Source organism: Gymnoscopelus microlampas (genome assembly GCF_963454915.1).
Source record: "Gymnoscopelus microlampas genome assembly, chromosome: 24".
Taxonomy (NCBI): Eukaryota; Metazoa; Chordata; class Actinopteri; order Myctophiformes; family Myctophidae; genus Gymnoscopelus; species Gymnoscopelus microlampas.
Genome location: NC_139961.1, coordinates 11,329,126 through 11,342,943, shown reverse-complemented (window position 1 = coordinate 11,342,943; position 13,818 = coordinate 11,329,126). Strand labels below are relative to the sequence as shown.

Genomic DNA, 13,818 nt, shown 5'->3' with positions numbered 1-13,818 from the left:
CGTTGATTTACTTGTCAGTCATCGCAAAAATTCACACACATGAATAAGAGGAATATCTCATCTTGCAGCTGTTTCTCCATGAATCAAGAATCAAAAAGATTTAATTTGTCACTTATACAAGCACAAGCAGCGAAATGTTGTTGTGTTAAATAAACTAGATTAGAAGAAAGCAACGACAAAAAAAATAAGTCCCCATCACCTTAGTGTAATCTATATTGATCATGCACAGTGCGTATACATTTAGGCAGCAATGTGGTTTTATTTCTGAAAAGTAGAAGTTGTTAGACTCTGTCTATAAGAGACTCATTTAAACAGTTTGTAATTACTTTGTTTTGATGCAATCATAATAAATTCTGAGAAGGGCCTTATAAACAACTAGAGTTTGGGCACTATGCGGTCCTCACAACTATGTCACACCGCCAATCCGACCAATATTGATGTTTATAAAATTCGAAATGGGTTGGCACTCCTGTCCCTTTCAGATCTAGTTTCCAACCACTCCCCACCCAGAGCCTTGAGGTCGGCCGACCAGCAGCTGCTGGAGGTGCCGCCAGCACCCACGGAAAAAAAGGGGTGACCGGGCCTTCGCGGTGGCTGCCCCCAGGCTCTGGAATAACCTGCCCATACGCATCAAAGCCGCCCAGTCGTTAGCTAATTTTAAATCCTTATTAAAGACTAATTTCTTCTCCCTGGCCTTCAGTGATAGCTGATGTAGCCATGTCTTTCCTTTTGATAATGCTTGTTTGTTTGTTTGTTTGTGCTTAATCATTGTATGTTATTGTCTGCTTAAATTGCATTGTTTGCTTTTTACTTTTTTGTTATTACCTGTACAGCACTTTGGTTGACCTGGTCATGTTAAGTGTGCTACAAAAATAAACTTTTATTTGATTTGATATATGACCATACATATGCGTATCAGAGGCACCCAGGGGACACATGTGCATATCGGTGTTGTTCATCATCATCATCATCATCATCATAATGTTTTGGGATGAATCAAAAACGACACATCTAATAATACATGGTTTCTGTTGTGCCTGACATCAGTGCATATTGTCAACATGATGTTGACAATATTATGTGCATTTGATGAGGGCTATACGTTCATTTAACTCCATTATAGAGTACACAGTGTGTGCGTTTGACGGTTTGATTTCATGTATAAAATAGGGCCAAAGGGGTTAATGTATGTTTTATTATATAGTAATTTATAACTGCAAAGTAACTAAAGTTTTCAAATAATTGCAGTGGAGTAAAAGTGCAATATTTGCCTCTGAGATGTAGTGGAGTAGAAGTAAACGTGCTGAAAACTGGAAATATTCCAGTAAAGTAAAATTAAATTCTACTCAAGTACAGTACCTGAGTAAATGTACTTAGTTACTTTCCACCACTGCAGTGTCCTCACCGTGTCCCGCCCCAAAACAAATACATTTGTGGAGTGCGGTGAAGCTCAGATCCGGGTGCGTTAAGCAGGTTTGTATATTTATGATATTTATCTCTCTGCTCCTGTTTCTTGCATGCCAGTAATAATTGTCTTCTTGAAGACAAGGCAAGCAATATTGGCATACGACAATCAGTGGTGTAAAGTAACTAAGTACATTTACTCAAGTACTGTACTTAAGTAAGGTATTTGTACTTTACTTCAGTATTTCCAATTTCCAATACTTTTACTTCTACTCCACTACATCTCAAATATTGTACTTTTACTCCACTACAATTATTTGAAAACTTACTTACTTTGCAGATATAAATGATTACATTATAAAACATACATTAACCACTTTAGCCCTATGCTATTTGAAAATAGCCGATCTACAAGCTCACAACGCGACGCGATTTGACGCGTCGTGAGCTTGTAGATCTGCTATTTTCAAACATTTTATAATATTTTGAAACCAATACTTTTGTACTTTTACTCAAGTAAATTTTGAACACCAGACTTTTACCTGTAACAGAGTACTTCTACATTGCAGTATTGGTACTTTTACTTGAGTAAAGAATTTGAGTACTTTTTCCACCACTGACGACAATATTGACAGAGAGATGTGGATTGTTTACAACTCTGTCTGGGGTGTGGACAACTTGTTGAGTGATTGAGTGTGTGTGTGTGTGTGTGTGTGTGTGTGTGTGTGTGTGTGTGTGTGTGTGTGTGTGTGTGTGTGTGTGTGTGTGTGTGTGTGTGTGTGTGTGCGCGCGCGCGCGCGCGCGTGCGTGCGCTTGGCGAGGAGCAGGTGTGAACAGGTCACATAGGGACTTAAAGGGACAGTTCACCCCCAAAATGACATTTTTTCCTATCGATTAGTCACACCATGGAGACTTGAACCGCTGCCTACCGGTCCGATGGTCATCAAATTATTGGCTTAGGAATGCGACAAAAACAAAAAAAATCCATGAATTCAAGTCTCCATGGGGTGACTAATCGATAGAAAAAAATGTGTTTTTTTTGGGGTGAACTATACCTTTACATTCTCACCCCAGGGAATAGTAAGCCGGATTCAACATCAGTTTAAATGTACAAATGTACTTTGTACAGGGGGCTATTTTCTAGTTTATTTAACACAACAACATTTAGCTGCTTGTGCTTGTACACGTGACGAATACAACGTTTTTTGATTCTTGATTCATGGAGCAACAGCAGAACAAATCCAATATCTTCCTTAACTCTCAAGTCAAAGGAACATGTCAACACAATTCTGCCCTGCCAAGCCAAAGAGCAGTAACTACGTTTTTGGACACACCGACTTATTTGGGTATCCCAAAGGTCAAATTAGCCTTTGTGATGTTGGGGGATAAACAATTACCTCAAGAACAGATGTACAATTAGTGTAATATCACTTATATACCAATATCTCATTTGGCTGACCAGTTGAATCACTTTTAAACCCATTTTTCAGTGATTTTTGTTTTCGTAGTTACTGCACTCTGCCTTGGCAGGGCAGAATTGCAAAACGGCATTTGTGTATTTTCTTCATTAAAGAAAATAAATGCTTTACATGTTTGAAAGTGCACTGTTATTGGCAAAGATGCTTTTTAAGAAACCCATAATATTTCCCCCACAAACACACACGTATTATTCAGTCTTACGCTAGATGTGCTCCGGAATTGTACTTGAGTAAAAATGTCGCGATGCAACGCATTGTGAGCTTGTAGATCGTCTATTCTCAAATGGCCGAAATGTGGCTGAAGTGGTTAGTGTATGTTTTGTGATAATAATCAAAATCTACAAAGTAACTAGTAAGGGCACGGTCACACCAAAACATGGTTGGCCGCTGTTAATCTCAGGTTGTGCGCGGCCACAGTTGTTTGCAGCCAGCGCATTCTAAATGAACGGAGTGACCCACCTGTCACTCCCTTTCAGGACCCTCCCATGCAACAGCTACAACCACTCTATCGCAAGCACCATGGTGCTTCCTGAGTCTTGGGACGGTCCTTCTTCCACTCACCCGATTGGACAGAGGGGGGAAAGCAGCATAGAGCGCATAAACCGCAAGATGTGCGCGGCAAGCGTAAAGATCCGCAAGACCATGAATCCAAGCCTTTGCATTGATAAAGCATTGAAAGATTCCGCCCCATAGGTAAAATAAAAGTGTGGTGTGAGCGTGCCCTAACTAAAGTTTTCAAATAACTGTAGTGGAGTAAAAAGTACAATATTTGGGGTCATCCCTATGTTCCCCGGGTTCTATGTTCCCCCACTAAGGTTAGGGTTAGGTTAGGTCCTATGTTCCCCGCTCTAGTAAAGTAAAAAAAATACATCAAAAGTGTACTTAAGTACAGTACTTGAGTAAATGTACTTAGTTACTTTGTAATTATGTGATATACTCTACTCACATTTTCAGCAGCAAGGATGAAAGAACCACAGAGACAGAGGAGGCGGCCATGGCAGCTGATCCCATCCATGGCTGGAGCACCAGACCCACAGGCATGAACACACCTGTTACAATCAACACACATGATCAATGGGATTGACCTCCTGAAAACTTGATAGAAAACTGCCATCCTCAATGTGGGGAGTACGCATTAACGTAGCCTATTCATGACTCTGTACCAGTGGTGGAAAAAGTGCTCACATTTCTTACTTAAGTAAAAGTATCAATAATGCAATGTGAAATAGAAATACCCTGTTACAAGTAAAAGTCCGGAATTAAACATTTACTTGAGTAAAAGTAAAAACTTAAAGTACCAAAAGTAGAAAGTACTAAAATATGAAATATATTATAATATTTTGAAAATAGCAGATCTACAAGCTCACAATGCGTCACATTTTATTTTTTATTTTATGTTGTTATCCACAAGATGGCAGTAACACCATTCAGTTGAACTTCCCATCGATCTTAAACCTGAGTTAAATGGTCAAATAAATGGTACATTAATATAGGCTCTTTATTCAAAGCGCTTTACATAGATTGTGCATTACATTCACCCATTCACTCACACACACACACACACACACACACACACACACACACACACACACAGTACCTCAAAATTGTACTTAAGTACAGTACTTGAGTAAATGTACTTAGTTACAATACACCACGGATAAATACTGTGACCACCTGCAGCGATGGGTATTCCTAGGAGGTTATAGATGAGAGCGAAGACAAAGTTGATTCTTATCCTCTGCACTGTCTTCTTTGACAACTCAATACTCGCCACCACATCCAGCAGGTCGTTCTGAGAGAGGGACAGACGTTTCACATCATTGATAGCAATATCCAGTGGTGGAAAAAGTACTCAAATGTTTTACTTAAGTAAAAGTATCGATACTGCAATGTAGAAGTACTCTGTTACAAGTAAAAGTCCGGAATTCAAAATGTTTGAAAATAGCAGATCTACAAGCTCACAACGCGTCGCAATGCGACGCGTTGTGAGCTTGTAGATCGGCTATTTTCAGATAGCCCATGTATAAAATAGGGCTAATTTATATCTGAAAGTAACTAGTAACTAAAGTTTTCAAATAATTGTAGTGGAGTAAAAGTACAATAATAATACTTAAGTACAGTACTTGAGTAAATGTACTTAGTTACACCACTGCATTGCAGTATTGATACTTTTACTCAAGTAAAAAAATTTCAGTACTTTTTCCAACACTGCATAATTCTCATCTAGCAGTCTCTTACAACTTATGACAACTAGTCACAACTTATTTCAATCTCCGTCCCATGACATGCTACGTTACCCGGATGAGGACCACGTCTGCGGCTTCGATGGCCACGTCGGTGCCCGTACCGATGGCGATGCCCACGTCGGCGCGGGCGAGGGCGGGCGAGTCGTTCACCCCGTCGCCCACCATGGCGACGCGCAGGCCTCGCTCCTGCAGCTCCTGGACCTTGGCCACCTTGTGGGACGGCAGGACCTCGGCAAACACCTTCCTGATGCCAACCTGGTGCCAACGTGGAGAGAGAGAGATGCCTATTAGTGTTTATATATATATATATAACACCTTCCTGATGCCAATCTGGTGCCAACGTGGAGAGAGAGAGATGCCTATTAGTGTTTATATATATATATATATATATACAACACCTTCCTGATGCCAACCTGGTGCCAACGTGGAGAGAGAGAGATGCCTATTAGTGTTTATCTAACTATATAAATGGCGAGCAACTTCCGCACCCTCGGTGGTGACACCCCACAGCTCTGTTATCGACTAAACAACGCACCGCCAGACCACATGTCGCCTACTGACTCGCCACGCCGGCCGCGCTGAATTTACGCCTCGCGTAGGGGACATCTCACTGCTCACTACACCGTTTCCACCGCGCAACATAATTAATTCTACTCACCAAATGTCGGACAAAACGGAAGGGGAGCCCGCTTCGTACCGTTTACCGTGCGCACGCCCTCATCACCACAACAGCAGCCAGCCGCTGCGGGTTTTTTTTCCTTTTTTTCAAAACTTTTTTTTTGGTCACCATTTTCTCCAGGCACCATTTCTGGTGTAACGTCGGGTGTTTCTTTTCACCAGCCAATCACCTTTCACGTTGCCACGTCCGTTGCCACGTCGCGCTGACGTACGCTAAACAAGCGCTGCCGTGCGCACAATGCAAACGAGCCCAAAGGCGCGCAAAAATAAGCCGCGCATTGCTTAGACACAAAGTCAGACCTGGCAACGCAGCCTACGCCAATCATGTGTGAGAGATCTACAAGCTATGGGCCAGAGACGCCACCGTATCTTAGCAACAACTACAGCGCTCACTCTCATTGGTCGTGTCACGCTAACAGCAGTCTCCAGACAATGGCATCGCAGACAGCTTGCTGTTACTGCTGTAGCCATCACAGGCAGTTGCAGCACGACGGACAGGGCGCTGTGATAGCTGCCATGTCGCTAACGCTAACCTGGTTGTCATGCCTGCAGCGGCTGTGCAATCACTTTGTCAACAATGCACGTTCGTGTGGTGAATGTCTATATTGCTGCTCAGTTCGTCCATTGTAGATGGTGTATGTTTGTGTGTGTCTTCTGGAGAACTATTTAGCTCCACAGCAACTACAGTAACTAACGTAATGGCAGGACCGCCCCGTGCAAGGCATGTTAGGCTGCATTATGGTCATGTAGTAATTTCAGATAATTTCGCTCCGATTAGAGCAGTGTCTATCAACCCTTTCACGCCGCCCCCCCCCCCCCAAATACACGTACTTGATCTGGGCCATTCTGTTTGACTCCGTTCCACAAGTAAATATTGTGAAAATAGCCGATCTACAAGCTCGAAACGCCTCACGTTGACAGGCTTTGTAAGCTTGGAGATCAGCTATTTCCTACATGATTGCCTCTTTCTTACATTCTTTGCCAATGTGGCCCATGTTTTCATAGCATAGTTTATTGACTACTTCTGTTGCAGAAATGGCCATTTCCTTTACTTTCGGTTTTTTATTGTCTCCGCCAGGCCGAAAGGCATGGCGCAAGACTATGTTTCACCCCCTGTCCGTCCGTCTGTGATAGCTAATCTCTCACATCGTTGACTTGATCGCAGGAAAATAACAGCCCGATGTGGACAGTCAGTGAGAGCTGGATAAACGACGTAAAATGTGTCAAAAGGAGTCTGCACGGCTGTCGATAAATGAACACATGACGTCGGTGGGAGAGGAGATATTGTGTCTTTTGGACAAACTGCAGCGTGGTGCTGATGTTTGTTGTGTGAAGCAGCTTAATGTCAGAGTGTTTGGCTTGGAGCGCCTCAGTGCGGCTGCAGAGTTCATGTGCAACCTCTTCCAGAGAGACACAGACACACTAGAAACTCTGCTGGGGAAAAAAAACACTGCTGGGCATTGACTTTCCTATGGACATTGATCTACACACTGCAGCTATATCTGCTACACACACAACATCAAACTACACACTGCAGGTATGATGCAGCGTTTGCATTACAGCCAGCATGCCAGCGTAGTTCCCATATGGTTTCAAGGTGGGCTAAAGCATATGGACCCCATGTCAGCAATGTCAGCGGCATCCACTTCAGTCCCAACTGCGATGCCCATGCAGGCTATAAGTAGCTTCTACCTGGCCCTTAGGTGGGCCCCAACTAGCCATGTTTATGTGGGACCAAGGCGGGTCCTAACTGGGTTTGCCCATGCAGGCTTTAACTGGGTTCTACCTGGGCCCTAGCTGTACCCTAACCAACCACAGTGCAGTGCCCATCGCTCCAATTGTTGTGACGTCAGGGCTCTCAATACTGCACATTGGTGGAGGAGGAGGGTCCGCAGGGCGACCGCACACATCGCTGAACCAATGGTAGCCCACGGATGTTTCCTCTGTGGATTTACAATCTGCCCCTCTATGCCACATATCATCCGCACTACAGGGTCTTCACTGACCGAGCCACGGCCCCACTGACCCTCATGACGCTACGGCACTTAAACGTGCGGCAGCATGCGCTGGGTTGCCAGGTTTGCACAGCCTGCGCCAGAAACAAGCAACCACCTTCATGAAAAAAAAAAAAACACCGAAATGGTCCGCAATGTTCCAGGGGTGTCCCCGCGCGTCCCAACACTCCACAGGGGGTCAGTGGACCATCAGGGGGTCCGCGGACCCCCTGTGGACCCCCTGAAACATAACAAATATTATTTCTTCAAATTTTTTCCTTTTTCAAAAAAACTTTTCCCCAGTTTCACTCCGGCGATTTGGGTCCCCCAATATACACACGGCCACGCTGGGCCCCGTGCGCGGCTGGGGTTGAGGGGGGCGTAGCCCCCCGAAACTCTAGTATATATATATATAACACCTTCCTGATGCCAACCTGGTGCCAACGTGGAGAGAGAGAGATGCCTATTAGTGTTTATATATATATATATATATATACAACACCTTCCTGATGCCAACCTGGTGCCAACGTGGAGAGAGAGAGAGCGTTTATATATGACACCTTCCTGTGAGAATGACCGGCTCAGCGGTTGGAATTAGTACAGAGGCATGGTATAGACTAGAGTTCAACCAGACGGTGTATTTATTCACCAAACCAACATTCATATATTATATATATATATATATTCAGACAGAGAGTGAGAGCGAGAGAGACAGAGACAGAGACAGAGAAACAGAGAAACAGAGAAACAGAGAGACAGAGAAACAGAGAGACAGAGTAACAGAGAGAGAGAGAGAGAGAGAGAGAGAGAGAGAGAGAGAGAGAGAGAGAGAGAGAGAGAGAGAGAGAGAGACAGAGAGACAGAGAGACAGACGCCAACCCTGTAACTCTTCCTCCAAGTCATGAACTGAAAGTCTGAATTATTTCATTCTGTTTTATAGTTTTATATCATACATTATGCTTGTTATAGAAGGCCTGGGCCGCTGACCTAGCGGTCCAGGCACTTATAGGCTCTAAGGTAGCCTGACAGTGCATCGCGTGTTCGGGTCCCGCTCTCGGCGATGCACGTGCGTGCCGTGCGTGCAATTACTATTCATGTGGGACCAAACATTAATTGAGGCTGGGGTCAGGGTTAAACATTTTTTTTTTATAAAAAGATTTTTTGGAAGGGCAGGGATACAAAGACAAACGGCTGTGCGTGCGTGGGATTTGTGTGTTTGTGCGTGTGTGCGTGGGATTTGTGTGTTTGTGCGTGCGTGTGTGCGTGGGATTTGTGTGTTTGTGCGTGCGTGTGCGCGTGATTTGTGTGTTTGTGCGTGCGTGCGTGGGATTTGTGTGTTTGTGTGTGCGTGCGTGGGATTTGTGTGTTTGTGCGTGCGTGCGTGGGATTTGTGTGTTTGTGCGTGCGCGCGTGGGATTTGTGTGTTTGTGCGTGCGTGCGTGGGATTTGTGTGTTTGTGCGTGTGTGCGTGGGATTTGTGTGCTTGTGTGTGCGTGCGTGGGATTTGTGTGTTTGTGCGTGGGATTTGTGTGTTTATGCGTGCGTGCGTGGGATTTGTGTGTTTGTGCGTGTGTGTGTGGGATTTGTGTGTTTGTGTGTGCGTGCGTGCGTGGGATTTGTGTGTTTGTGCGTGTGTGCGTGCGTTACCTGTGCAGCTATAGCGTTGGCAGTGCGTCTGTTATCTCCTGTTATCATGACCACCTCTATGTTCATACTGGTGAGCGTGTGAACAGCCAGCGCCGATTCTGGCTTCACCGTGTCCGCGATGGCCAGCATGGCACACAGCATGCCTACAACACAGTGGTGGAAAAAGTACTCACATTTTTTTACTTAAGTAAAAGTATCAATGCCCTCGGTTACAATTATAAGTTCGGTATTCAAAATCTACTTGAGTAAAAGTACCAAAGTATTGGCGTCAAAGTGTAGTTAAAGTACCAAAAGTAAAAGTACTCATCATGCAGAAGGTCATTTCACAAGTTTTCAATGTATAAAATGTATAGAAATCCTTTGAAATTAGCAGATCTACACGCTCACAACGCGTCGCTTATTTGTTTTTATGCTGTTCTCGTGTGACATTCAGTGTATGGCTGCTGTAGTATTTTGGGCAGACTGATGAAAGTCTAGTTTTCAGCGTTTGTATTTACCATGCAAACGCATCACAGCGAGCTGGACAAAGATGTGCACCTCACAACGCCTCGCAATGTGAGCTGTTGTGAGCTTGTAGATCCGCTATTTTCCTCAATATTTATCTGTGGAACCGAGTCAAACAAAATGCAATGCCTTAGCTCCTACAATTCCAGGTACTTGTCAGGGTGGGAGGGGGGTGGGGTCCCCAAAATCTGATTATTTTAGGGGGTCACTCACGGCCAGTGGTGGAAAGTAACTAAGTACATTTACTTAAGTACAGTACAATTTTGAGGTATTTTTTACTTAAGTGGAGTATTCCCAATTTTCAGTACTTCTACTCCACTACATATCAGGGGCAGATATAAATTATTGCATTATAAAACATACATTTGCCACTTTAGCCCTATTTTATACCTAGGCTATTTGAAAATAGCAGATCTACAAGCTCACAACGCGTCGCATCGTGACGCGTTGTGAGCTTGTAGATCTGCTATTCTCAAACATTTTAGTACTTTTGGTACTTTAAGTACATTTTGATACCAATACTTTTGTACCTTTACCCAAGTACATTTCTAATTCCGGACTTTTACTTGTAACAGAGTACTTCTTCTACCTTGCAGTATTCATGCTTTTACTTAAGTAAAACATTCGAGCACTTTTTCCACCACTGAATCTGTGGAACGTAAACGTTAGCTGTGAGCCTGTGACTGATATACCGCACACACACCATCGATAGCTACCAAAATGGCCGTCTGTCCTTTCTTCTCGTGGCTGGCCATGGCAGCGTCCACGTCAGATCCAATGTGATGACCGTTCCTCCTCATCCATTCTCTGTTTCCAATCAGGACAGAGTATGGCGTAGCCACACCTTAAAAAGCACAATGAATGAATGAATAAAACTCTGTGTTCTGTAAAATGTGTTCAACTGTAATATAATTAAAGGTAGGTTAACCTGAAGAGACCTGAAGACCTGAAGCCGATTCTACATGTCTCCTAAATCTCAACAGTATTCTGAAAAACGTATGTTTAGAAATCAGTGGTTCTCAATCATTTTCATGTCAAGGACCCCCAAAATTATATGTATTTGGCCGCGGCCCCCCATCAAAATATTTTGTTCCAGGGACCCCCAGAAGCAAAGATTTTAGTTCAAAATGTTCACTTTAAAAATATATGTACTCAAAGATTTGCACACATTTTCAAGATTTTTCAAAAATAGCAGATCTACAAGCTCGTAGCGCGGCACTCGGTAGAGTGCCGCGCTATGAGCTTGTATATCTGCTATTTTTGAATAGCCCAAAGTGTAAAATTATGCTTTTTAGCTCAAATCTAAAAATGTTCTAAAAGTTCCAGGTCTTAATGGGTTAAGTGATAGCTCTCGTCAACAAATAAAAACGGGACTAAAATGTTAGTGGAGAAGAGATCCAGTAGAACTAAAAGACAATTAAGTCATTTTATGCTTGGTTGCACTCGGGTGTTGCGCTCTGAAAATATTTTCTGCTATTTTCAGCATGCAACCATGTGTTAAATCAGCCATTACGACGCCATCAAGGCACCGCCACAATACATTTTAGTCGACTAAATCAACTGTAGTTTTACTCGACTATAATCTTATGATATTTAGTCGACTATAAAACTAAGCTAAAACTAAAACATTTTAGATGACAAAAAAAAAAAGACTAAAACTAAATGTTTAAAAGGCAATGGGAAATACCTTCATACTGGACTTGGGTGTCAGACTCGTCCGTGGTGGCCCCCTGCAGGAGGAGACGCTCCGTGGCGCCCCCCTGCAGGAGGAGACGCTCCGTGGCGGCCCCCTGCATGAGCACGCGGCCTTCGGGCGGCGGGTGCTGCAGGAGCTGGTCCACGTTGGACACGCGACAGCTGATCCCACAGCCAGGCACCGCCTGGAAGTCCTGGCAGTATCCCAGCACGTCTGTGCCCAGTTCCTGGATGTAAAACAGTGTTGGGAAAAATTACTCAAATGTTTTACTTGAGTAATAGTATCGATACTGCAATGTAGAAGTACTCTGTAGTAAAAGTCCGGAATTAAAAATGTACTTGAGTAAAAGTACAAAAGTATTGGTATCAAAATGTACTTAAAGTACCAAAAGTAAAAGTACAAAAATGTTTGAAAATAGCAACACGCTGCAACGCGTTGTGAGCTTGTAAAATCATTCATTGCGACGCCATCAAGGCACCGCCAAAATACAATTTTAGTCGACTAAATCAACTGTAGATTTAGTCGACTAAAACTAAAACATTTCAGATGACAAAAAAATGTACTAAAACTAAATAGAATTTTGTTCGAAAGACTATGAACTAAAAACTAAATCAAAATTTGCTGACAAAATCAACACTGTCATAGACACAGATTCGTGGGTGGGCAGATACTGTACTTTATCACTGCGCCACCCGGGCACCCAGCTTGGGTGAGTTTGAATGATGAAGGATGAAGGATTTCATTTCATCCTTCTGGCCTGGCGAACAACTTGCTTTCCATGTGACATTAAGATTTCTCTGGCTGTTCAGAAATAGCAGATCTACAAGCTACAGGAGCTATACACTGGTCTCACCATTTTGCAGTGTTTGGCCACGGCCATGCCCAGCGGGTGCTCGCTGCTGTTCTCCGCCGTGCCCACCACGGCGAGGATCCTCCTCAGCGGCATGCGCGCCATCTCCCACAGCACCAGCACGCGCGTCACCCGCGGCACACCGTGGGTGATTGTGCCGGTCTTGTCGAACATCACCGCACGAATCTGCAAGGGGGGGGTGGGGGGGGGTTACTCAAATTATTTACTTAACCCAGGGGTCTTCACTAGGGGGTCCTCAGAGTAACTCCAGGGGGTCCGCCAAATCTTTGTGTGATCATTTATATTTTTTTACCATAACCACTTGAACCCTAGCATCCCTTTTCTGAGGAAAACTTTAGCCAAAAATAGCAGATCTACAAGCTCACAACGCCTCGCGCTGTGAGGCGTTGAGACCAAGTAAACAAAAAAAGTTTAATCTGAAACACAATTTTATACAATATATAGTAGGAGGTCACTGCTTCATCTCTCTCTCAGCTAGGGGGTCCTTGGCCTGAAAACGTTGAAGACCCCTTACTTAACCCATTCAGACCTGAGGCCGATTCTAAAAATGTTTTCTAAATCCTAACAGTTTTTTGAAAAAAAAATATTCAAAGATTTGAAGAAAAACAAATCGTAAAAATAAATAAATAGCAGATCTACAAGCTCATAGGGCGGCACTCGGTGCTACGAGCTTGTAAATCTGCTATTTTTGAAAAATCATGAAAATGTGTGCAAATCTTTGAATATAATGTTTAAAGCGAACATTTTAACTCTAATCTTTGCTTCTGGGGGGTCCCTGGAACAAAACATTTTGAGATGGGGGTCGGCGGCCAAATACATATAATTTTGGGGGTCCTTGACATGAAAAAGTTTGAGCACCAATGATATAGAAACATACGTTTTTTCAGAATACTGTTGGGATTTAGAAGACATTTTATAGAATCGGCTTCAGGTCTCAATGGGTTAATACTTAATAATAAATAAAGTAAAACATTATTTTTTTTTTAACTTAAGTACAGTACTTGAGCAAATGTACTTAGTTACTTTACACCACGGTTGAGTACAGACTGCAACATTCACACTGTAAACATTTAATAGTGCGGTCAGGTAGTTTTGCCTTGTGAGCCATCTCCAGCGGCTCGCCTCCCTTGATCAGGATGCCGTTCTGAGCTCCGACCCCCGTGCCCACCATGACGGCCGTCGGGGTCGCCAGCCCCAGGGAGCAGGGGCAGGCGATGGACAGAACTGTGATGGATGTCTGGAAGGCGAAGCGGATGATGACGCCCGTCTTGGAGAGGTTGGGATCATAACCCTGTGAGCA

The 13,818-nt window shown here is 43.6% G+C and overlaps 1 protein-coding gene across 1 annotated transcript in view; it reads right to left on the bottom strand.

The window, feature by feature from the left end:
• The window catches only part of LOC311040544 (copper-transporting ATPase 2-like), a gene marked incomplete at its 5' end in the record, with an annotated part of 47,838 nt that overhangs the window by 5,710 nt on the left and 28,310 nt on the right, over nucleotides 1–13,818 (bottom strand). Inside the window, 8 exons of the mRNA XM_084050875.1 lie at nucleotides 3,829–3,931; nucleotides 4,557–4,674; nucleotides 5,180–5,383; nucleotides 9,448–9,590; nucleotides 10,655–10,795; nucleotides 11,696–11,873; nucleotides 12,501–12,683; nucleotides 13,615–13,809. Of these exons, the coding sequence (XP_083907001.1) occupies nucleotides 3,829–3,931; nucleotides 4,557–4,674; nucleotides 5,180–5,383; nucleotides 9,448–9,590; nucleotides 10,655–10,795; nucleotides 11,696–11,873; nucleotides 12,501–12,683; nucleotides 13,615–13,809 (1,265 nt within the window). The remainder of the gene's footprint in view (nucleotides 1–3,828; nucleotides 3,932–4,556; nucleotides 4,675–5,179; nucleotides 5,384–9,447; nucleotides 9,591–10,654; nucleotides 10,796–11,695; nucleotides 11,874–12,500; nucleotides 12,684–13,614; nucleotides 13,810–13,818) is intronic.